The sequence below is a fragment of the Lissotriton vulgaris genome, chromosome 5 (genome assembly GCF_964263255.1).
Source record: "Lissotriton vulgaris chromosome 5, aLisVul1.2, whole genome shotgun sequence".
NCBI lineage: Eukaryota > Metazoa > Chordata > Amphibia > Caudata > Salamandridae > Lissotriton > Lissotriton vulgaris.
The window spans coordinates 1,336,373,008-1,336,398,731 of NC_141693.1; the positions used below are offsets into that span (position 1 = coordinate 1,336,373,008).

At 46.8% G+C, this 25,724-nt stretch overlaps 1 protein-coding gene across 1 annotated transcript in view; it reads right to left on the minus strand.

Moving 5' to 3' along the window:
- Window positions 1-25,724, minus strand: part of TBC1D22B (TBC1 domain family member 22B) — a 416,082-nt gene that overhangs the window by 127,266 nt on the left and 263,092 nt on the right. Inside the window, exons 7-8 of the mRNA XM_086923270.1 lie at window positions 11,835-11,900; window positions 3,280-3,394 (exon numbers count right to left, since the gene is read on the minus strand). Of these exons, the coding sequence (XP_086779396.1) occupies window positions 3,280-3,394; window positions 11,835-11,900 (181 nt within the window). The remainder of the gene's footprint in view (window positions 1-3,279; window positions 3,395-11,834; window positions 11,901-25,724) is intronic.

The following is a 25,724-nucleotide window of genomic DNA, read 5'->3' on the forward strand; positions in this document are numbered from 1 at the left end:
CTGATGACTTAAAAGATCCGCTATGGTATTTTATACTCCTGGAACATGATGGGCTAGAAGGAATATGTTTTGAGGTATAGCCCACCGCCATATGTCCTGTGCTAGTTGAGAGAGTTGCAGGGAGTGTGTTCCTCCCTGTTTCTGTATGTAATACATGGCTGTCATGTTCTCCGTGCGGACTAACACAGCTTTGTTTGATACTTGCTTTTGGAAAGCTTTTAGTGCTAGGAATATAGCTAGTAACTCCAGATGATTGATGTGGTGTAACTTTTGTTGCTGTGTCCACCTGCCTTGCATGGTGTGTTGAAGTAGGTGGGCCCCACAGCCGGAGAGCGATGCGTCCGCTGTCAAGATTATCTGAGGAACTGGCTCTAGGAACGGTCGTCCCCTGGAAAGGTTTTAGGTGTTCCACCACTGCAGAGAGCGATGAGTTAGACCGTCTACCAACACTAGGTCTGTTAATTGACCTTGAGCCTGGCTCCATTGGCGTGATAAGCAGTCTCAGAGGACGCATTTGAAGTCTTGCATGGGGCACTATGAAAATGCAAGAGGCCATCATCCCTATGAGTTGCATGAACACTCGTGCTGGAAGGGATTGTTGTGGCTGAAACTTTGTGAGAAGAGTTTGCATGCTGGCTATCCTTACTGGAGTGGGATAAGCTAGCGCTGTTGAGGTGTTTATTGTGGCACCGAGGTACTGTTGTACTTTGGATGGTTGCAGATGAGACTTGGTGTGGTTTATTGTGAACCCCAAGTTGTGGAGCAGTTGGATCGTGGCATGAGTGTGTTCCACACACTGGTTGTATATGCTGGCTTTTATGAGCCAGTCGTCGAGGTACGGGAAGACATGGATGTGCTGTCTTCGTAAACGTGCTGCCACTACTGCTAGGCACTAGGTGAATACTCTTGGTGCTGTTGTGACTCAGAATGGGAGTACTTTGAATTGATAGTGCTGCCCGCCTATTATAAATCTGAGATACTTCCTGTGAGCCTTGCGAATGGGAATGTGGAAGTATGCGTCCTTGAGATCTAAAGTAGCAAGGAAGTCATTTTGTAACAGGAGAGGAAGGACTTGTTGGAGTGTGACCATGTGAAAATGGTCTGACTGTATGTATATGTTTAGCTGTCTGAGGTCCAGAATAGGTCTTAGAGAGCCGTCCTTCTTTGGGATTAGAAAATATAGAGAGTAAACCCTTTGTTTTGTTTGTGCACAGGAACTGGTTCTATTGCACATTTTTCTAGCAGAGATATTACTTCTTACTTTAACAGTGATAGATGTTCTTGTGACATTGGACGCTGTTTGGGTGGAATGTTTGGGAGGGGTAGATGTTAGTTCAAGCCAGTAACCTGACTGAATAATTTGTCGCACCCACCTGTCTGATGTGATGTTGGTCCAGGCAGGAAGGAATTGTTGCAGTCTTCCCCCCACAGGAGTGTAATGTTGGGCGGGACGGGGAGGAAAGTCATTGGGTAGGGGTGGAGGCAGAGCGGGAGTTGTTGGTTTTGCCTCTGCCTTTGTTGTGGTTAACCCTGTAACCCCCTCTCTGGTAGCCCTTAGTAAATGTGGATTGGCTAGGGGTCTTGTAAGAAGTGGAGGGACTTTCGGAGGAGTACCCTCTTGTGTTGCCTCTATATGATGAGCGACGAAAAGAACATCTGGGAGCTTGCTGCTGCAAGGCTCACATAGATTTTGCTGTGTCGGTGTATTTTTTAAATTTTTTTAAAGACACGTCAACATTTGGGCCAAATAAATGTGTCTCATCAAATGGCTGATTAAGGATGGAATTTTGTACCTCCGGTTTAAAACCCGAAATACGTAGCCAGGCATGTCTACGTAGAAGGGTACTGGTATTAATTGCCCCTGAGGCAGTATCTGCAGCATCTAGGGCACAACGAATGGAAGTATTAGTAATATTTTTACCTTCCTGTATAAGTTCATTGGCCCTATTTTTATATTTGAATGGTAGATGCTTCATTATGGACTCCAGTTCATAATAATGTGCCCTGTCATATCTTGCCAACAACGCTTGGGTGTTGGCATTGCGCCAAATGTTAGCTGCCTGTGACGCTGTTCGTTTACCGGATGCGTCAAGGAGCTTAGATTCTTTATCTGGTGGTGAGGCCTCACCGGATGTCTGAGAATTAGCACGTTTACGTGCATTAGACACTAATAAAGAATCTAATGGTGCTGGACCTTTAATGTAAACTGGATCTGTAGGGGCAGCTTTATATTTTTTCTCAATGCGAGGGTTGAGGACCCTAGCCCTGACAGGATCCTTAAAAACCTCTGTTGCGTGCTTGATGACACCTTTAAGCATTGGCAAAATGGCAGTAGACCTTTGTGTGTTATCAAAAGTGTCTAATAGGAAATCTTCCTCCACAGTATCGGTGTGCAAGTGAACCCCATGGTACTGGGCAGCTCTCTGGACTAGTAAACCTATAGTGTCCTCTGGTGGGGAAAGTCTGGAAGGATATACATTGTCTTGTGGGATGTAAGGCACATCAGGGGTGTTGTAATCATCCCATCGATTAGGTGACTGAGGGGGACTATTGGTCCCTGCTGGGTTATGTGCACCCCCACTTGTGTGATCAGAGTGTGTATCTACATTATCGTCTGGATTAGTGGATGGTGTAGGCGAATGATGTGTAGGAGGAGGAACAGTATGGGGAGGTGGTGGAGAAGGGACCCTTAATGGAGAGGTTGCAATGTCTCTCTTCTTTGAAGGAGGAGGAGGTGTTGGTGCCTCAAGTGGTCTCTTCTTGGAGCTAAGAGCTAGTTGACCAGTCTTAGGATCCTTTACAAGAGTTTTTTTAGTAGGATCTGGTGTAAAAAGTTCTTCTGTGTAGGGTTATGCAAAAGGATGGAGAAAACGGTTTAGGACCAACAAGGAGATTATGTAAAAGAGATGGATTTGCCCAAAAAACGCCATCGAGAAAAATTAGAACCCAATCCCATCCAATAGGACTTCTCATACAACTAAAATTCATCTCCTTGATGATTGCTCCCACAACATAACTGATCAGTAGTAATGTACTAAAAACCTGCTTTAGGTACAGCCACTAGATAATTCCTACACATTCTTATTAAAAGTGATACTAATGATACCCAGTCTGATGATCACATGTGCATAACCCCTTCTATTGGTTAAGACCGCCAGGTGGTATTACTTGCCTGTAAAACATGGACTGAATCCTATGCAGCCTCTCTGTGTAGAAGCTTCTTTTAAACACACAGTCAGAGAATTTTCTTACCCACCCCAACCCCCCAGGATGTCTTACCAACATGTTCCGAAAGGAAAACGACGAAGAAAGGTGTGACCAAGTCATTGATTCCTTGGACGTAACCACTGGCCGGATGACGAATTGCCCAAATAAACAGGATTCTCTCGAATATCTACAAACAAAAAAGGAAGACTTCTATAGGTAATGGGAAGAGAACCCTGCAGATAAAAAATAAAAGTAAAAACAGACAAGGATTACATTTTCTTAGTTGCAGCGGCAGGAAAAATCCCTGCAACATTCCCCTCAGGGATTCAGAGTAGATTCACAGAAAACTTTGCCCTGTGGTTGAAGAAAATGGCAGATAATCAATAACTAAAGAAGCTCAGTAATGCTCTAAAGGGATTGGAGTTAACAAGTGATTACACCCACAACCACAAAGGACACTCGAGGATTATGCTCTTAATATGACTTGAGTAAGATCCAGCGAAACACTGCCCAACAGACGGAGGGTCCCACCTAACCAACATTAACATGGATCAAAGGTAAAGAAAATATCACACATTTTTGAGTCTTTTGAAAAGAAACTCTTACAAACAACTCCTAGACTCTTTAGAATTAACTCTAGCTGCACTCCACAAGGCTGCAAAGGAGGATGACGTAGGCATGATCTTGCATCGTTCGAAGAGAAACAGGCTTTAAAGAAAACTCATCACCTCCAGGCTCAACATACACCACATTGACACTCCTATGTTCTAAGTAATACCAGAAATATTCTCCTATAGGATGGGTATCCACTGTAGGCCCAGGATAGCTTGATCATCATTCGATTTTCAGGATATCCACATAATAAATGGGAAGGAATATGCTACTTACCAGTATGCATCTGTTCTTGGCATAGAGGGCTGCAGAGTGGTACATTATGAATAGATCGCCATCTGGTGTTGGGCTCGGATGATTGCACTTTGTTTTTCTCTTGGAGAGTCTTTTGTATCTTGGTGACTCCTCCCTTGGTTGGTAGTGCGCATGGGCATCGGCTCCATCCTTAGATTGTTTTGCCATAGTAGGGTTAGATGGAGTAGTATAGTAGAATACAGATAAGAGTGCCCATGTAAGTGTATCTAAATAAGATAATGTTGGAACAGACACAGGTTTCCGGGGAGGCTGGGAGGGCATGTACCACTCTGCAGCCCTCTATGCCAAGAACAGATGCATACTGGTAAGTAGCATATTCCGTTCGAGGCATATGGGCTGCAGATGGTACATTATGAATAGACTATACAGCAGTTCTCTCCCTAGCGGTGGTCGCCCGTGTCTGTTGCAACTGTCTGAAACAATGTTTTTAATACTGCTTGTCCCACTCTAGCTTGTTGTGTTGTGTGCACATCTACACAATAGTGTTTTGTGAAGGTGTGCGGTGTAACCCAGGTAGCCGCTTTGCATATGTCATCTAGTGGAATGTTTCCCAGAAATGCCATAGATGCTCCTAGTTTACGTGTAGAGTGAGCTCTAGGAGGAACAGTTAATGTTCTCTTTGCCTTTAAGTAGCATATTTGAATGCATTTTACAATCCATCTGGCAATGCCCGCTTTGGAGATGGGATTGCCTTTGTGTGTAGGAGAAAACGCAACAAATAGCTGTTTTGTCTTTCTGAAAGTTTGTGTTCTTCTATATAGTACAATATGGCCCTTCTAACGTCCAGTGTATGTAGGGCTCTTTCAGCTACTGTTTGTGGTTTTGGAAAGAAAACCGGTAATTCCACTGACTGATTGATGTGGAATGCTGAAATAACCTTCGGTAAGAATTTTGGGTTTGTTCTAAGAACCACTTTATTTTGGTGTAGCTGCATAAATGGTTCTTGAATCGTAAAAGCTTGCAGTTCACTTACTCTTCTAAGTGACGTGATAGCTATGAGGAAGGCCACCTTCCATGTGAGGAATTGTATTTCACACCTATGCATAGGTTCAAAGGGTGGCCCCATTAGTCTGGTAAGCACTATGTTGAGATTCCAGACTGGGGAAGGTGGTCTTCTTGGTGGAATGACTCTTTTGAGTCCTTCCATGAAAGCTTTAATTGCTGGTACTTTAAACAGTGACAGATGTTGCCTGTTTTGTAGGTACGCTGCTATGGCTGCGAGATGAACTCTGATAGAGGTATATGCTAGGTTACATTGCTGTAAGTGTAATAAATAGCAAATGATTTGTTTAGTGGATGCGTCCAGAGGGTTGATGTGCTTACTGTTACAGTGTATAGCAAACCTCTTCCATTTTGCTGCATAGCATGCTCTGGTGGTAGGACGTCTTGCTTGTTTAATGATTTCCATGCATTCTGGTGGTAAATCTAAATACCCAAACTCTATGATCTCAGGAGCCAGATCACTAGGTTCAGTTGTTTGGGATCTGGGTGCATTATTTCTCCATGGTTCTGTGTAAGATGCATGGGTAATAACCTTAGCTTTTGATGTGGTACTTGTGAGAGTTGTAGCAGCGTGGTGAACCACGGCTGTCTTGCCCACGTGGGTGCCACTAGTATCATTGTCATTGAGTGTTGCTGTAGTTTCCGAACCAGTAATGGGATTAGTGGTAGAGGAGGGAACGCGTAAGCAAATTTGTTGGACCAATTTATCCACAGTGCATTGCCCTGGGACCTTTGGTGTGGGTACCTGGATGCGAATTCCTTGCATTTTGCGTTCTGATGATTGGCAAACAGATCTATCTCTGGTTGCCCCCATTTTTGGAAGAATGGCTGTAGTATTTGGTCGTGCAGCTCCCATTCGTGTACTTGTTCTGACTGTCTGCTTAGGATGTCTGCTATTTGATTTTGAACTCCTGGTAGGTGTTCTGCTAACAGGTAGATATTTTGAGGAATGGCCCATCTCCATATGTCCTGTGCTAGTCTGGACAGTTGGAGAGAGTGTGTCCCCCCCTGTTTTTGAATATAATACATTGCAGTCATGTTGTCTGTTCTGATCAGGACTGCTCTTCCTGCTATTTGCATTTGGAAAGCTTTTAGTGCTAGAAATATTGCTAATAGTTCCAGGTAGTTGATGTGCAGTTTCTTTTGCTGCACACTCCACTTCCCCTGTACTGTGTATCTGTCCATATGCGCTCCCCATCCGGAGAGCGATGCGTCCGCTGTTATTATCACTTGTGGAATTGGCTCTAGGAACGACCGTCCCTTGGAAATGTTTTCTGTGTTCCACCACTTCAGAGAGCGATGCGTCCGGTCGTTTACCAACACCAGATCTGTAATCTGACCTTGAGCCTGATTCCACTGTGTCGCTAGACACTCTTGTAGTGGGCGCATTTGTAGTCTGGCATGTGGTATTAGCAGTATGCAGGAGGACATCATGCCTAATAGTTGCATAAACACTCGTGCTGGTAGTAAGTGTTGTGGTTGAAATCTTTGTATTAACCCGACCATTGTCTGTACTCTGATTGGGTTGGGGTATGCTATTGCCTTCTCTGTGTCTACTGTAGCCCCCAGGTATTGCTGAATCTGGTTTGGTTGCAGGTGTGATTTTTTGTAGTTCACCGTGAACCCTAGGTGGTGCAGCAATTGGATTGTCTTCTGTGTGTTGTGAAGACATTCTTCCTTTGTCTTGGCCTTTATTAGCCAATCGTCCAAGTATGGGAAGACATGTATTTGTTGTCTTCTTAGGTGTGCTGCCACCACAGCTAGACATTTTGTGAAAACTCTTGGTGCTGTTGTGACCCCGAACAGAAGGACTTTGAACTGATAGTGTTGTCCTTCTAACACAAACCTTAGATATTTTCTGTGGGCTTTGTGAATTGGGATATGAAAGTAAGCGTCTTTTAGATCCAGTGTAGAAAGAAAGTCCCCTTTCTTCAGTAAAGGGAGTACTTGTTGGAGCGTGACCATGTGGAAATGCTCCGAATTTATGTAAGCATTGAGAGGTCTGAGGTCTAATATTGGTCTTAGGGACCCGTCCTTTTTGGGGATCAGGAAGTATAGAGAGTATACTCCTGTTCCTTGTTGATCTTTTGGGACCTTCTCTATTGCATGCTTTTCTAGAAGTGCTAGAACTTCTTCTCTTAACAATGTCAGATGATCTTGACTCATTGGACGCTGTTTGGGGGGATGTTTGGTGGGGTAGCTGTGAGTTCTAGGCAATAACCATGTTGGATAATTTGTCTCACCCACTTGTCTGACGTGATGTTTTCCCAGACAGGTAGGAACTGTGATAGACGTCCCCCGACCGGTGTTATGTGGTCTGGGGGGAGTTCTATGAAGTCATTGTTTTGGTGTTGAGGCGTTGCGGTTGTTATTATTTCCGCGGCCTCTACCCTTATTGTTGTTACCTCTGTAACTGCCTCTTGAATTACCTCTGGGTGATGTTGGTGTGAAAGATGTGGATTGCTGATTCGTTCCTGTGTTCTTTGAGCCCCCTCTATAGGTGGATCTACGAAAGGAACCTCTGTGTGTTGGCTGTTGCAATGCTCCCATTGACTTAGCCGTTTCCGTGTCTTTCTTCATTTTTTCTAATGTCTCGTCTGTGCTTGAACCAAACAATGTCTTCTGATCAAATGGTTTGTTCAATAGGGCTGTTTGTACTTTTTGTTTGAATCCTGAGATTCTAAGCCATGCATGCCTTCTTAGCATGACACTGGTGTTAATAGACCTTGCTGCAGTGTCTGCTGCGTCTAATGCACACTTAATGGAAGTATTGGTTATTATTTTACCTTCCTGTATTAATTGATCTGCCTTTTTCTGGTGTTCTTTTGGGAGATGTATGAGAAGTTTTTCTAACTCATCGTAATGTGCCCTGTCGTAGCGTGCGAGTAGTGCTTGTGTATTGGCTATACGCCAGCTATTCGCTGCCTGTGATGCTACTCTTTTGCCTGATGCATCTATTAACTTCGACTCTTTATCTGGTGGAGGAGCCTCTCCTGTAGATAATGAGTTTGCTCTTTTACGAGCGTTTGAGACCACCAGCGAGTCTAGAGGTACATGCCCTCTAATAAATATTGGGTCCTTTGGAGCCGCTTTGTATTTTTTATCAATTCTCGGGTTTAACACCCTGGCTCTCACTGGGTTTTCGAATATTTCCTCCGTGTGACTAAGAAGACCCTTTAACATAGGAAGAGTACTTGATGTTCTCTGTGCATTAGGTAGAGTCTCTAACAAGAAATCCTCTATTTGAGGTTCTGTGTGCATATCTAGTTTGTGATATTTTGCTGCCCTATTAATGAGCTGCACAAAACCTGTGTTATCATCAGGTGGTGAAGGCTTTGAGGGATATAGCTCTGGGTCGTTGTCCTCATCTGACCCTACATCATAATTTTCCCATGGGTCCTCCTCATCTGGGATAGTTTCGTCATCCCCCTGAGGTTCTCCCTCCCCTAGATCACTGTCTACATCTGACTGAGGTGTAGCTGGTCTTTGTGTGGAAGGTGTAGGAATATTTGGCCTATTGTGAGGAATAGGAGAAGAGGGTGTGACTCTAGGACGAGGAGAAGCAGGAGGAGTTATATTCGTCCCCATTGTTCTCTTTTTTGAAGGAAGAGGTTTATCTTCTGACTGTTCACTCTTTCTCTTCTTCGTGACCACTTTCCCAGTTTGTGGATCAATAAACAAGATCTTTTGTTTGGGATCTGTCTGTTGCTCCTGAATCGGTACTGAAGGTCCTGGTTCCGATAGGTGCTTTTGTTTTCGATCGTCAGATCTTGTTGTTTTCGACACCGAATGCCTGCTCTATTCCGACTTTCTTGGTATCGAGTGTCTCTTGGGCGATAAGTCATATTTGTGTTTCGACATGGAATGTTTCGATACCGAGCTCTCCTTTGCATGTAGCCTTGGTGCCGAAGTCGATGTCGCCCTTTTCTCGGATCCGACATGGTGGGAGTCCGAGTGTTTCGGTTTCAGTTTCGGTTTCGTTGCCGGGCCCGAGGGCGGGGCGTCGGAAACTTTTTTCAGCGGTTTGACCGGGCCCGAGGGCGGGGTCGTTACCGCACAGGGTCGGTTTTTCGGTAAGGGGACGTCGTCACTCACGGTTTGTTGCTCGATGAGTTCTTCAATCTCCGACTGGTCCCCTTCAAACCCCGACTGTTCTTCTTCTTCCTCGATTTGCTCGTCTCCGAACAACTCCGGGATCGCTTCCGCCTGCATTCTGGAAACCTCGTGTCTTCGAGCTCGACGATTTCTAATCGTTAGCTTGGAGGAGAATGCTGCACAGGCTTCGCAGTCCCTGGATTCGTGTTCAGGCGATAGACAGAGGTTGCACACCTCGTGTAGGTCCTTGTGTGGGAACTTAGCACCACACGTTGGACATTTTTTGAATGGAGTCCTTTCCATGGACTCCGGGCTTGACTGCGTCGAGAAAGGCCTCCTGTTCTTCGACGTAGATCCAAGTTTTTCTCTTCGATTTTGAATTTGCAACGCGTCGGAATGGAAATGAACGCGTTCGATAACAATACCGTCGAATTGGAAAGGGAATACGCGCCGATAAATCACTTTCTTCTGAAGTTGATCTGGAGCGTCTCGATCCTCATCCGAACCCGATGGCGGAAAAAAACAATCTAAGGATGGAGCCGATGCCCATGCGCACTACCAACCAAGGGAGGAGTCACCAAGATACAAAAGACTCTCCAAGAGAAAAACAAAGTGCAATCATCCGAGCCCAACACCAGATGGCGATCTATTCATAATGTACCATCTGCAGCCCATATGCCTCGAACACAGCCATTACAACGCGGCTGTTTCCCTGCATACCATTACATCACAAGCATTACCATGCATCCGATGTAACAACGAGTAGTCATTACTACGCATTTTCTTACATCGCATGTGCTTTTACCATGCATGCGATGTAAAAAAAATATAGGCAATCCACCTCGTTGTGAGGAAACTGAGGCTTTTCCGTTTCCTCACAAAGACATGCACAGCCCCTCAGACCAGACATGCAGCAGGAACCAGGAGGAGAGAGAGGTAAGGGGATTGGGCCTGGGGTTACCTTATTAGGGTAAAAGGGGCCAGGGTGGGATTTTGTGTGTAGTGCAGGGTACTATTTTAGGGTAGGGTCGTGCAGGGTAGTGTTTTAGGTTAGGGAGAGGACTTGGCATTGGGGGGGGGTCGTGCAAGGAGTTATCTTTTAGGGTAGGGTCGGGGGTCGTGCAGGGTAGTCTTTTACGGTACTACTGGGGGTCGTGCAGGGTAGTGTTTTAGGGTACTATTGGGGGTCGTGCAGGGTAGTGTTTTAGGGTTGAGAGAGGAATCGGGATCGGAGGAGGGTCCAGCAGGGGGTAGTATTGTAGGGTTTAGGGTAGGGTCAGGTGGTCATGCAGGGTAGTGTTTAAGGGTAGGGAGAGGAATGGGGTTGTGGAAGGGTCGGAAAGTGATACTAAATTAGGGTTTAGGCATTGTAATGGCATGCATGGTAAAGGCATATTTGTGGTAAAAGTTTGCGATGTAATGGTAGGTCGTGGTAAATGACAATGCGTAGTAATACCAGCGTTGTAATGACACGTGTGGTATTAGTACGAGTTGTAAAGTGTCATAGACCTGGGATTGGGGAGGGTCGTGCAAAGAGTAGTGTTTTAGAGTAGGGTCAGGGTTGTGCAGGGTTGTGTTTTAGGGTACTTTCGGGGGTTGAGCAGGGTAGTATTTTAGGGCAGGGAGAGGACTCGTGATTGGAAGGTCATGCAGGGGGTAGTGGTTTATGGTAGTGTTGGGGGGTCGTGCAGGGTAGTGTTTTAGGGCAGGTAGAGGACGGGATTGTGGGGGGGTCTTGCAGGGGGTAGTGTTTTAGGGTAGAGTCGGGGGTCGTGCATTGTAGTGTTTTAGTGTAAGGAGGTTGTGCAGGGGTAGTGTTGTAGGGTTTAGGGTAGGGTCGAGGGTCATGCAGGGTAGTGTTTTAGGGTAGGGAGAGGAATGGGGTTGGAGGGAGGGTTGTATGGTTTAGGGTAGGGCCAGGTAGTGTAACTTACCTTAGATACTTTTACCAAGAGTATACCTTTACCACGCATGCCTTTGCGTTGTAATGGCATGCGTGGTAAAGGCATATTCATGGGAAAAGTTCAAACTGAGGCGGTACGGTGTGCAAAATACCAATAGACTGGGATGCTGCCATAAGTGTTAACCAATGGCTGAGATCAATTCAAGCATTACACCCAACATGTTTTTGTCCACTTCAATGGAAAACATAGGTTTGACAGGCATGTTCAAAGGTGGGTCTCCTGCTCCTGTGCCAAAGGAACCAAGATACAACCAACTGAAGAGCCCCAACTAGGGCAATACCGGTCTTGGAAATGCTTGTGTTCCGGGTCAGGGAGGACCTGGACTGGCAGTTCAGGTTGGACTATTTCTGCTGGAGCAGAATCAAGACTGATTTGTGTGTGAATGGCTCCAAACAGAGATAGCATGGTGTGCAAAATAACCATGGGCTGGGATAGAGGCCAGAGTAATTAATTACCAGTTGCAGAGAATACCTCAAGCATTCTACCAATCACTTTTTTGTAAACAAGAGTCATTTCAAGGCATGAATGATCACCTGGGCAAACACTTCTTTTGCTGCTGAAAAAAAGACAGGCATGGGCAATTTATACAGAATATACACTAGTCTAACAGAAAGGGGGTTGAGGGAATTTTGAACTTACCTCCTGTACTAATGGCTGCTGGAACAAAGGGATAAGGGGATTTGTTCTTGGAATGTCAATGTGGATCTGAAAATCAAAAAGCCAAGAAGATTTAATAACTCATTATTCAATGCAATTACATTACTAAAACATAATAAAACCAGATAGCTACTTTTACCAGTCACCTATAACCTAGAAAACTGAACAAACAACACTTCATAGAGAGAAAATCAAAACTTTTCTCTAAGAATGAAAACAAAATAACATTGCTTAACTAAGAGCCACGGGCCTTAATCGGAGTACATGGAGAGAACCAATCATCTCTCTCCAGTTACTAACCTGAAAGCCATTATTTCCCCTCATGCCCCATCCAACTGGCAAGTCAAGCTTCTCCACTTGCTCATTCCTTCTCACATCTGAACCCATGGGCCCGCTGCCATTTCCTGACTCTCCTCTTCCTTCAGTTTGACCGTAACAAACAAGTTCCTTACCTTCGGTAACAATATATCTGTAAGAAATATAGGTTAGTTATAGATTCCTTACCTTAAAATTACCCAGACTGGATCCGGAAAGTTTTTAGTCAGCAGTACCCCTGCGAGTCGGAAGGTGGTGTCGGTCGACTCCGTGTCCGTCGGCGGCATCGTAGTCGCAAGGATGACTTCGCGGTAGCTACATAATCGCCGCCCTCGCGTGCTGATGTCAGTTCTGTACACGACTTTCCTCGCCAGAGCCATGCAAGACACTGACCACTGGTGCACAAAACTAGGGACATGAAAGGAAATCCTTAACCCTAGAAGTCAGTTCGCAGAACGGGTAGGATTGGTGGAGCAGTAAGGAATCTATAACTAACCTAGGTTTCTTACAGATATATTGTTACCGTAGGCAAGTAACTTGTTCATCTGAAAGAAACAATTAGTTATAGATTCCTTACCTTAGAATAGATAACCCTACAATACTAACACCGAAGGTAGGTCTGCGAACTAAGTTCAGACCAGGAAGTCCTGGAGAACAGAAAAGAAGCCATCTCTCTGGACTTCGCTGTCCGGGGCAGTAGTGCTTGGTGAACGCGTGCAGCGAGGCTCAAGTAGCTGCCTGACAGATGTTATTCAGGGGACTCCCCGTCCCAAAGCAGTAGCAGCGGCCGTCACCCTGGTTGCACAGAACGATCCACCTAGAGATGGTCCATTTGTACACGGCCCGACCTTTCTTAGCGCTCGCGCAACCAACAAAGAGCTGGTCCTCCACCTGGAATTGTCTGGTGCGATCCAAGTAGAAGGAAAGCTCACGTTTTGGATCCAGATAGTGGAACCTCTCTTCCTCTTTTGAAGGATGCGGAGGCAGAAAGAAGGTGGGCAAAGTGATGGTTTGGCCAATATGAAAAGAAGTGACCACCTTGGAAGAAAGGAAGGTTGAGTTCTGAGGACGACCCTGTCCGGATGAACAGCCAGAAAGGGAGGCTTGGAAGACAGAGCTTGTAGAGAACATGCAGAGGTGATGGCCACCAGAAAAGCAGTTTATAAATTGAGAAGTCTGAGAAGACAGTTATGCTGTGGCTCCAAGGGAGCGCACATAAGATATGTCGAACCAAGTTCAAGTCCCACTGGGGCATTACGAAGGGAACAAATCTATTTACAACAGGCTAATCAGGGAGCCTGAGGAAGGCTAAAATGGCCAGAGGTAGCCCTTAAGAGTACCCAGAGCAGAGCCCTGCTGGGCCAAAGATAGGAGGAACAAAAGAACCAGAAAGAGGGGCAGAAAGGGGATCCACAGCCTTTGCTGTGCACCATGCCACAAATGTATTCCATCTGCAGGCATATACAGTCTTAGTGGAGGGACGTCTGGCAGCCAAGATTACATCTCAGACTTCGGGAGGCAGGTCAAACGACGTCAACTGCCGCCGCTCAATCTCCACGCAAGAAGGTGGAGGCTGGACAGGTTAGGGTGGAGGATCGTCCCCTGCTGCTGCGACAGAAGATCCTCCCGAAGAGGCAGTCAGATTGGAGGATCAATGGTCATGTTGAGCAGCTCGGGATACCAGACTCTTCGTGCTCAATCCGGAGCCACAAGAAATGACTTGGGCCCGGTAACACTTGATCTTCTTCAGCACTCGGGGCGGAAAGGCATATAGAAGACTGCAACTCCATTCGCGACAATAAGCGCCGCCTAGCGAGTGCCGCCTTGGAAATTCCAACGCGCAGAATTTCTGACATTGTGCGTTCTCTTCGGTGGCGAATAGATCTAACCAAGGCTCTCCACACTGTTGAAAGAGACCTTGCCCCACCTCCGAGTGAAGACGCCATTCATTATCCATCATGCACCTGCGGCTGAGTTAGTCGGCCCTGGCGTTCAGTGAACCTGCCATGTGTTGAACCACCAGGGATATGCCCTGATGTTCCAGCCATGTACAGAGGTGGAGGGCCACTTGACATAGGGTCCACAACCCCACTCTGCCATGTTTGTTGCAGTACCACATGGCGGTTGTGTTGTCCGTGAACACCTGCACTACTCTTCCCCGGACAGAGGGAAGGAATGCTTTGAGTGCAAGACAAATCGCCCGAAGCTCCAGAAGGTTGATGTGGAACCTGAACTCAGCCCGAGACCATAGGCCTCTGATCTCCGCCTCTCCCATGTGGCCGCCCCATCCTAGAAGGGATGCGTCTGTCACTACTGTGTGTTCTGGGTGGAGAAGGGAGAAGGATCTGCCGTTGACCCAATCCCGGTTTGTTAGCCACCACTGCAATTGTCATGCAATTGTCATGCAGTGTCCTCCCACATCTGGATGCAATCTGACAGATTTCCCTGATGCTGTGTCCACTGGAACTTCAGGTCCCCCTGCAGAGCCCGCATATGCCACCTGGCATGATTGACCAGCAGGACGCAGGAGGCCATGAGGCCCAGCAGCCTAGGGTCATCTTGACCGAAACCTGGGATAAAGGCGGAAAGATCACAATCAAAGCCCAAATCTTCCAGACTTGATGTTTGGGAGGATAAACCCGAAACTGCGTTGTGTCCAAAACCGCTATGATGAAGAGGCGCTTCTGCGAGGGGTTCAGGTGTGACTTTGGCACGTTGATGGAGAACCTCAGCAAATGCAGGAGGTCGGCTGTAGACTGGAGGTGGGAGACGACAGCCTGGGGCGAGCCCACCACCAAAAACCACTCGTCGAGATAGGAGAAGACTGGAACCCCTGATCTACGTAGATGAGCTGCGACCACCGCCATCACTTTCGTGAACACCCGAGGGGGGCTGGTAAGGCCATAGGGGAGCACGGTAAACTGAAAGTGCTCGTGGCCAACCGTGAACTGCAGGTAACGCAGGTGGGTCCGCAGAACGGGCATATGAAAATAAGCGTCCTGCAAGTCCAACGCTACCATCCAGTCTCCAGGGTCAAGTGCAGACAAGACCTGAGCAAACGTCAACATTATGAACTTCTCTGTCCGGAGGAAGCGATTGACGTTCCTGAGATCCAAGACCGGACGCAGGCCTTTGTCCTTCTTGAGCACCAGACAGTAGTGGGAATAGCAACCACTACCTACTTCTGGGGCAGAACACGCTCGATGGTCCCTTGGCCAAGAGTGCAGAAACTTCCTGCTGGAGAAGGGCCAGGTGATCCTCCAACATGTGATGGTACTGAGGTGGTATGGAGGGAGGGGTAGTCTCGAAGGGGAGGGAGTAACCCCTTCGGACTATCTGCAGAACCCACCTGTCCAACGTGATGGTGCGCCAGTGGGGCAGGTGAAGGCAAATGCTGGTGGCCCTGGAAGGTCGGACTAGGAGGGTTTGGAGGCTGATGCAGAGGGGGCTGTGCTGGACTGGCCCTGCCACTGGCCCCCAGAACCACACATGTAGTTCCCACATCCGTGGCTGCGCTGGGGCTTAACAGCCTGCGTCGGCCTGTGGCTCTGGGCAGGACACAGTGGGGCACCCCTTCTGTAGCCACGAAAATGGTGAAAGACAGACTGCACAGGGCGGGTGGTGGAGAGGCCCAAGGACCTGGCCGTAGCCCGAGAGTCGACGGCCATCTAAGGGCATGTCCATAAGGGTGGATTGGACATCCCTGGAAAGTAGAACGCAACCAGGCGTAGCGTCGAAGGGCTACTGACGTGGAAATCGTTCTGCCAAGTGTGTCGGCGGCATCCAGCCCAGAGCGGATAGTAAACTTATCTGCGTCTCTCCCCGCGGCAACTGCACGGGAGAGCACTGTACGGGCCTCCTCCGGGCACTGAGGCAGCACTTGCGCCACCGCATCCCACACAGAGTGACAATAACGGCCCAACAGACATGCAGTGTTTACCGACTGCAGTCCCAAGCTGGAGGAAAAAAACAACATCTTCCCAATATGATCCAGCTTTTTGGATTCCCTATCAGGTGGAGCGGTAGGGAAGGCGTCTTTGGATGCAAAGGCTGGGACCACCAAGCTCTCAGAGGTGGGGTGTTGTGAGTGGAAAGTGGGGTCGCCCGGGGCCGGGCAGTGGTGTCGGGCAATCATCCTATCCACAGAACCCCTGTGTTGGCACTGGACCAGGTGTCCAAAACGATGTCTGTTAGGGCTTCATTGACTAACAGCAGGGGCTCCGTAGAGCACGCTGCTGGCTGAAACACCTCTGTCAGGAGGTTAGTCTTGACTGCCACCGGAGGAAGCTCGGGGTGGAGATCCTCTGCCGCTCTACGGAGCACCACTACGTACGAGGCTCCCTCCTCTGTAGCCAGGGTAGGAGGAGACAACATGCCTAGGTCTTGGGAGGTATCCAGACCACTGGCGTCCCCCAGTTCCTCTCTCCAGTCCGGAACATAATCCAACATGTCTGTCAAAGGGTCACCAGAACCCTCTCAGTCTTCCTCGCCATCCTCTGGCTGCCAATCTGGCTGAAAATGGCCAGGGTGGAACACCGGGACAAAAGTGCCCATCGGCATCGGATCTGGCGTCGGTCGAAGTCGGTCCAGCTCAGAGTCCACATCGGGGCGGAAGCCGGGGTCGATGCCGGCTGGGTGTCCAGCCGGCGTTGGCTGCGGACGTGGTGCCGGTGGAATAGGCGGATGTGTAGCGAGGTCGACCGCCACTGATCCGGATCCAGGCCTGGATCCAAGGGGACCCTGCAGTGCTGAGGTTGAAGCCACCGGCATCGAAGGCCTGCGGTCCACAGCAGAGTCTGGGGGCCCGAAGGCGCGCCGGCGGTGTCAGGCTGCCCAAAGATGGCATGCATCACTTTGTAAAATTGACGAACCTGGGTAGGGGTCGCTCCCGGTCCCGGGAAGGAAGGGAAGGCTAGAGTCGACCCTGGAGGCTCTGCATGCGGAGCCGCGGGAGGGGCACCAACCGCACACTTATTCTCGTCGGCCGAATGATGAGGGGAAGTCTAAGAGTGACAATGATACTTCGACTTCTTTTTGTGCTTCGCGCCTTACTTGACCCGCGTGTGAAGACTTAGAAGAGGAGTGATGGTGATGACTCCGCGATCGGTCCCTCGACCTCCCACACGACCCGGACCTTGAGTGACGCAGAACTCACTGCTGGGCATCAAGGAGCTTTCAGGAATGCTCCAGGAAAGACTTCAGGCCATTGTTCAGCAGTTGAAGCACGACTTGGGGTCATGGTCGTGCTCTAGGCAGTAGAGGCACACGTGGTGTGGATCCGTCACTGACATCAGTCGGGTACAGGAACTGCATGTCTTGAAGATGGGCATCCCTTGTGCACCAGGAGTCTATGTGATACTCAAAAAACGAAGTCGACAAAAGTCACAAAAAAGTCTGTCAAAAAGTGACTCGGGGTACCTCTCTGTCCGGATCTGCGGTTGCTGGAGCAGACAAAGAAAGAACGGACATCAACACGCGCAAGGGCAGCGTCTATGCAGCTGCCGCAATGTCATCCCGGTGCCCACGATGACGGGCGCGGAGTCGACTGATGCCACCTTCCGATGCGCAGGGTTACTGCTGACAAAAAACTTTCTGGATTCAGTCTGACGCCTGGGGGTAATTCTAAGGTAAGGAATCTATAACTAACTGTTTCTTTCAAATAGGATTAAAATGGTTACTATAGGAAGTTGGCTCTGTATATAGTATTGTCACTAGGTGGGTATTCAGAGTCCAATGCTTCCCCAAAAGTGTACAGGGTTTAATGTAAAACCCAAAGTGCTCTATTAGGCAGACCCCCACAGGATGTTGCGGCATAGATTTACAGATTTTGCGGCACAAAAACTGAAATTTTGCGGCACAAAAATTGAAATTTAGCAACATTATTGCGGCACTTAATTTTACTCACAATCATCCCATTTCAGCTTTATATCAGTGAAATCTGTTTTAGCAGAGTATTCCACTTTAATATAGGCATGTTTAAAGTGTCTGAGAGTGTTTATGTTTGCATTCGGTATTTCCACAGTATTACTTCTCACTGATCCCTATTTCTGGCCCCAGATTGTTTAAAAAGTTACCATCGGACGTGAATGGGTAGTTTCATCAACAGTTTGGTAAGCAACAGACCTTCATTCTGACGGCCTGTGTCTACCCAGGGGTAGAGAGAAGGGCATGCAGGAGAAGAGAAGGTTTAAATAACGTCTGGAAAAAAGGGCTCGGGCATTGAAGTCTCTGGAATATTTTTTCTGGCACTGTGCGCAGTCAACCTTTTGAATGAGACATGAAAGAATAAAATGCGATCCACCAAAGTGTGATCAGTTGAAGGAGATGTGGCCTAGTGGAAGACTGTAGAAGCTATTTTCTTCTGTAGTAAATCATTGCGAAAATCACAATCTGCCTGAGCCATAGGTTATCCATCTCTCAACGCTAGGGATTCACGGTCATAATTTGATTATTCAGTTGCAGGGGGGGTTGGTAAAATATTTGGTGTCTGAGATATTTGGGGTGCATGAGGTGTGCCGATGTTATAGAAGTACTAGGCTGCAAGTAGGATTATTTGAAAATTTTTCTTGGGGTGAATATAGACTACTGAGGTGTATGGTGGGCTCTTGTTTTGCCAGGGTGCAAAGTTGTTATCCCATCACTGACTCCCCCTGCCTTGGATGCCTTGTTCTGTATGTGAAAAGCTGCTGATGCACAGAAGGGAGGGGCAATAATTACAGGAATGAGTGTCTGTCTCTCCATGACACTGCTCTGCCTTTAGCGCTTTACGGCTACATAGCACTGACAAAGATGACTCTTAATGTATTATAAAAACGACTCATATATGAATTCAAACTTCAAATTATTAAAGCCTGTGTGGATTTTGGGAGGAAAAAAAATCAATGATTTAATCGCAGCCAGTCCTGGGCAGCCATATCCAAAAAAAAAATGGAAATCTAAAGTAATCCTTCCCTCACGAAATCCTGGACGGTCTGCCTAAGGTAACTTTAACTCACACCCTCACCACTTACTGGTGATTACTCAACATAGTACATCCATCATGGCATCTTCTATGACATAATTGATATTTTGTCCTCAATATTTGTATAACTCCATATTTTAGCTTCAATATTCAGGGACATATCCCTGCCACCAAGTCATGGTGCCCATTTAATTTTTTTTAAATAAAAAAACGACATTCTGAAAATAAGGAAGGTCAAATGAAAAGAAAATAACGACTCTAAGAGAGCCAGAGCCCAAACCTCAGAGAGAAAGAATAGAGAATAAGTGAGCTTGAACTAATGCATTAAAACTAGTAGCAAAAGTAAGCAAGGTCAGTTATCTATAGATAATTAACTATTAAACAACAACATTGAAGAATAACCCCGTCTACCTTCTAGGTCCAACACTGGATTCATTCATGACCTTAGCTTCCGAGTACCTCTGGGGAAGTCAATGCTTCGCTGCTAAATACAGCATATCACCTACATTCTAGTTATAGGGTAAGTAAGGAGTCAAACAGCACAAAACCATCTTTCCAGGAGCAAAAGCATGGAAAAAGAGACAAAGAACTAGTTACAAAAGAACCACATTAGAAACTGGTTAAAGGAAATGGTCACTTCAACTGATTTTGAACGTAAGGCTGAGGAAGCTCACATTTAACCAGCTCTTCCTTTCCGGTTTATATCACATCCTCCTTACCTTTGATCAGCACTGAGCTGATCTGCAGTAACTTATGGAGAAATGTGTTAGTTTTATTGTGTTTGTATAGTGCCAAGGATAGGGCGTCACAGCACATTTTCTAACCCAGCGCTGTTTTGTGCAGCTCTGGAAAGGCCTAAAGTCTGACTCTGTAAGTGAATAATTTTCATCTTTTCTAAGAACAAAAGTGAGAGTTTATTGCGAGTAAGAATTGAAAATCTGACAAGATCCCTCTGCATACAACACAACAAAAGGCACCAATCCTGGCATCTTATTTCCTGCAAACATTAAGTGTTAGTCAGGTGAACTGCAACTCTAAATAAACTCAGATGTGTTTGACATAAGAGGTTGGAAGTTAGCTGGAACCTATTGTAGCCATCAGGGAAACTGCCAAATTCTTCGATGCACGAGCCGAGATCTAATCAAAGCATTCCACAAGTCAATATATTATGTCACGTTTTAGAGGTTTGTTCGATAACTATTACTATTAGTATATCCTTGCAGCAGTATATTAATAGCCCGTTTGTCATTGCGCAAAAATTATGTATTTAATACAAACCTTGGAGGAACACGTTGATGAGCTGAAGGTTTTCGGGCAGTAAAAAAGCACACTCCTGCAGGATGTCATGGCTGTCTCACTTCGCCCCATTCTGGAAAGGCTCCTGAACCCCGCCAGCAATCTACCAGGAGGAGTTTGATTGGCAGCGCTGGGTGTGACAGTCACGCTGTGAATGGCACCAGCTGGAATGCAGCAGCATCCCGCACCAGTGTTGCCAAATTTCATGGCACTTTTGTAAAAAGCGCTGCCTTTTTATAAAAGTGCAGATTTCGCGATTTTTTTGCAAATCGCGAAATCCTGGAGGGTAGGATTAGGGGTAGTGTCGGCGAGCAGCCTTAAGCCTAAAACAAAGAAGTGTAAGACATTTATTGCACTACATTGACCAATAATGGACACACAACTCAAGGAGGAGATCAAGACCAATTTTAGAAAAATCTACTGTGCTTGTCCTTTATTTTCAGACAAAGATCTTCACAATAAGGTAAGTATTCAGATAAAAATACTTTTCTTTTTTTAAAAAAAAATATATTTTCATTGTTTTTCCTTGACAAGATACACATATACATATAACAATTAGAACACTTTGCTGTTTCATTCAGCATACATAAATTACATAAAAGCGTTTGGTAGATGGTTGTTGAATGGCTGTTTGAATGTCCCGATGGGCTAGCGGCCTTTGTGGATTGGTTGCAAAGGACCCCTTATCTTTCGGTCCTGTGCCTAGTTTTAACATATAACGTAAACATATAACACAAACAGGCGTTTAGCAACTGGTTGTGGATCGACCGTCGAACACTGTGGATGGTTTGCTATTTTGCTTTCCCGCAGCTGTCTAAGGTGGTTTGTACGGGTCTAGGAAGCTATCTAAGGATGACCACATCTCTCTGTTGGGCTTTCTCCACGGTGTGTGTCTTAGCGCAGTGATGTTGCCTCCTCTTAGGTATGTTACCCAATTCATCCACCCTTTGAAAGTGGCATTGGTGGTGTCTTTCCACTGGGCTAGCACTGTCTTTGTTGCACTAGTTAAGAGGAAGTCGAGAAGGTTTCTGTCTTGTTGTGAGGTAACGTCTGTATTGAGGTGCGCTGTGGTTATAGTGCTGAATTCCTGTTTCAGGGTGCAGCCTAGGACCTTGTTAGTAAGGTCCTAGGCTGCACCAGAATTTGCTGAATTTGCTGCAATAGAAGATGAGGTGGGCTAGGTCCCCTTTTTCTCTCTCACAGTTCCAGCAGCGGTTATTCTCTCTCAGACCTAGCTTCGCTAGTCAAACTGGTGTCCAGTATGCTTGATGCAGCAGCCAGAATTTTGTTTGGGCTAGTACCGGGGATATCATGTTACGTGTTGGGGACCTCCACATGGTATGTAATTCTTGTTCTGTGAGTTTCGAGCCTATCTGTGTTTCCCAGTAGTCTGTACTTTTCGCGTTGAGCTTTGAGGATGCTGGGCGGAGGAGTTTGTACAGATGAGATACTTGGTGACCGGTCTTGTTTATGTTTTCGATGTATTGGAATATTGAGGGAGTCAGCCTGTTTAGTTTCGCTTTTGTAATGTCCGATTTAGTAGCCAGGAAATTGTATAGCTGTAAGTCTGGGAGGGCGTGCTTTTCCTTCATGTTGTTGAACGTGAGGGGCACGCCCTTCTCTTCCAGCTGAACTGGGTGCGAGAGGCCTAATTGTTTCCATGTTGTTATGTCTAGGGGTCTGCCTCTGTATTTGATTTTGGGGTCTGCCCAGAGTGCTACCCACATTGAGTTTTTGATGCTTATCTCTAACTTTTGGTCTACCTTGAGAAGAGCCTGTTTCGTTATCTTGAATATCGGGTTCCCTTTTAGTGACTGTTTGTTGGTGGTGAGGAGGGTTAGTAGGTCAGTGTTGTCAAGGATGGCTCTCTCTAGTAATAGCCAGGTAGGAGTGTATTGCTGATTTTGGAGTACCCAGTGCATCCCCTGCGTGGCCACAAAGGCAGTCTGGAAGGTTCTCAGGTCTGCTACATTGAGACCCCCTTGTTCTTTCCTCAATCTCAATTTCAGGGGCCTATTCTTGGCTTTTTGTCTCTCCAGATGAATTTGTTAAGTATTTGGTCTATTTTCTTGTGGAAGTCCTCTGTTAGTGCTAGGGGAAGCATGCTGACTAGGTATATAACTATTGGGGTGATCATCATTTTAACTGTTTCTATTCTTCCCCACCAGGTGATAACCTTGGGCGACCAATTTTCCAGCAGCCCTTTTATCTTATCTAGGGTGTTTTTCTCGTTTTGTTAGAGGGTGATTCTTAGGTTCCTCCTGAATTTTATTCCTAGGTATTTGACAGATCCCGTTTGCCAAGGTAACCCTGAGTCTCCCAGTACCTTTTTAGTTGTGTGTATATTCAGTGGCATACACTCTGATTTATCTCAGTTTAGTTTGTAACCGGAGTGAGATGCGTAGGTGTCGATGGTGTGCATGAGAGCTGGTATGGACTTGGCAGGATCTTCTGTTGTAATTAGTAAGTCATCCGCGTAGGCAGCTAGTTTAGCTGTGGCGTTGTTGATGGTTATGCCTGCTATGTTCTTATTTGCTAGGATGTCCCTGATCAGTGGTTCTAGTGCTAGTAGGAACAACAGTGGGGATGGTGGGCAGCCTTGTCTAGTCCCTCTTTGGAGGTTTAAAGGGGTCGAAGTCGTTCCGTTGATAGCAATCTGTGCTTTGGGATTTTTGTAAAGGGCCATGACCTTCTTAGTGAAATGGTCACCCAGGTTGTATGCCTGCATGCATTTCTCGAAGAAGTGCCAGGAGACTCTGTCGAAGGCCTTTTCTGCATCAAGCGTGATTGTGACTGCCGAGTTGTATGAATTTGAGCAGTGTTGGATGACTTGACAGAAGAGTCTTGTGTTGTCACTTGACATTCGGGTTTTAATGTATCCTACCTGTGTGTTCCCTATTAGCTGTGGGAGAATTCTGTTGAGTCTTGTTGCTAGGATGTTGGCGTATATTTTACAGTCTAGGTTTATGAGTGATATTGGCCGGTAGTTTTTCGGCCATTGTTGGTCTTTACCTTCCTTTGGGATGACTATGATGTTGGCCTGTGACATTGTGTCTGTTACTTCCCCTTCCCCCCGCAGTGATTAAAAACTTTAGTTAAGATCGGTGCTAGCTGGTCTTGGAAGGATTTGTAGAACGGTGCTGTGTATCCGTCTGTTCCTGGGGCCTTGTAGTCTTTTAGGGCCTTAATGGCTGTCCTAACTTCGAGAGTTTTGATGTCTTGGCCTAGCGCCAGAGCTTTTTCTGACGATATCTTGGGTAAGTTTAGGTTCTCAAGGTAGGTCTTTGTATCCTCTGTATCTAGGTTATCGTCTTTGTTGTAGAGCTCCTTGTAGAATTCCATGAAGGTGTGTAGGATATCCTTGTGACGGGTGTGTGTTTTGCTGCTAGTGTCTGTGATTGAGGTTATGTAGTGTTGCCTTTGCTTGAGCTTGAGGTATGACGCTAGGGTTTTCCCAGCCTTGTTGGCTTCGCATAGGTTGATTTGTTTATATTTTTTTATCCATAGCCCCGCCCGTTCACTAAGGATACTGTTGAATTCGTATTTTCTCTTTGTGAGTTCTGTCAGTATGTGTTGGTTTGTGGTGTCTCCGATGTGTCGTGTTTCTAGCAATTTGATGTCTTTTTCCAGCTGTGACAGCTGAGCCTTCGCCTCTCTGTCCCTTCTGGCCTTGATATCTATTAGTGCACCTCTGATGGTTGCTTTGAGGGCCTCTCACAGAGTTTTGGGGTCTACGCCTGGTGTGTCATTGTCTTTGATGTAGTCAGCGATGGCTTTGTGGATTCTACTCTCATCTTCTTGTTTGGCGATGGTAGTGAAGTTGAGTCGCCATCTACGGGTTGTATGTTCATTGTGTCTCTCTGTGAGGTGTAGGCTAATGCAGGCGTGGTCAGATATTGTTCTAGCAGCGATGTCTGTGTGTTCCATTAGGTGCGTGTGGGTTCCTGAGATGAGAATGTAGTCTATTCTGCTGTATGAGTTGTGTGGGTTCGAATAGAAGGTATAGTCTCTGGTATTGGGTGCTGTAGTCGCCACGGGTCCACTAAGTTGAATCCATTGCATAAGTTCGTTAGCGCCTTGTGGGACGTCTGGGGACGTGCTTGGGTTTTTGATTGCCTATCCAGGGTTTGGTCTAGAGCCATGCTGAAGTGGCCCGCCACAACAGTCATGTTGTGTGAACTATTGGTCTCTAGTTCCTTAGCTACCCCCTCCCAGAATGGTGTGTCGTCTGTGTTTGGTGCATAGATGTTTGTCACTAGTATTGTCTCATTTCCTCTTTTCAGCTGCGTGATCAGTAGTCTGCCTTCGTTATCTTGCTGCACATTCTCAATGGTTATGTTTGATTTGCTATTGGTCAGGGTAATGACCCCTCTCTTTTTACCCACCGCCGACGAGTATGCGACCTGACCTATCCAGCTGGCTCTGAGCTTGCCTGCTTCAGCTGTGGAGTTTGGTTTCTTGCAGCAAGATAATGTCCCCCTTAGTCTTGGCTAAGTAGTCTAGTACCTTTTTTCTCTTGTTAGGGTGGTTAAGACCTTTAACGTTGAGGGAGATGATCTTAAGGTCTGTTGACAGTGTCTTGTTCTTAGACTGTGTCATTTTTAATATTGCAGTGGGCTAAGCCTGGTCTGGCGTTGGGTAACCTATCCCTGGCAGTTCTGTGCTGTGAGCTAGCTGCGTGTACAGGATCTGGTGTTCTCAGTGTTGTTGGCGGTCTATCTAATGTATTTGTATTGGCAGCGGCGAAGACATGGACAGGACGTGCACGACGAACAAGATATACAGGACGAACAGCCCCCCTGCCCCTCCTTTATTTCCCTCCTCCCATCCCCCCCTCACCACCAGCAGAACAGGGGAGACGAGTTGCAGGGTGCAAAATCAGCATCGGGTGCCCAATGCTTTTCAATTGAGTTTTCTTAATTTGGCAAACAGGATGCAGGAGTGGCACCGGAGGTTGCAGGAGGGAGACCAACGACAGAGGTAAGTAGAGATGTAGGGGGTCGTAGAGCACCATCGGTTCAGCTCACAGGAGGGAGACCAACAACAGAGGTAAGTAGAGATGTAGGGGGTCGTAGAGCACCATCGGTTCAGCTCCCAAATGCCCAATGGCTTCTGGTGCAGGGGTGATTTTCAACATCGGAGTCTTCTTACCGGAGCCGGTCGCGGCAGGAGGGGGGCTCTGGATTCACACTGCAAGCACCGCCATGGAGATCAGGAGAAGTCAGCCAATGCTGGAAACGAGGTCAGGATCGCTGACGTGACTTCACTGCACAGTGAGCCACTCAGACTCGGGCCGTGGA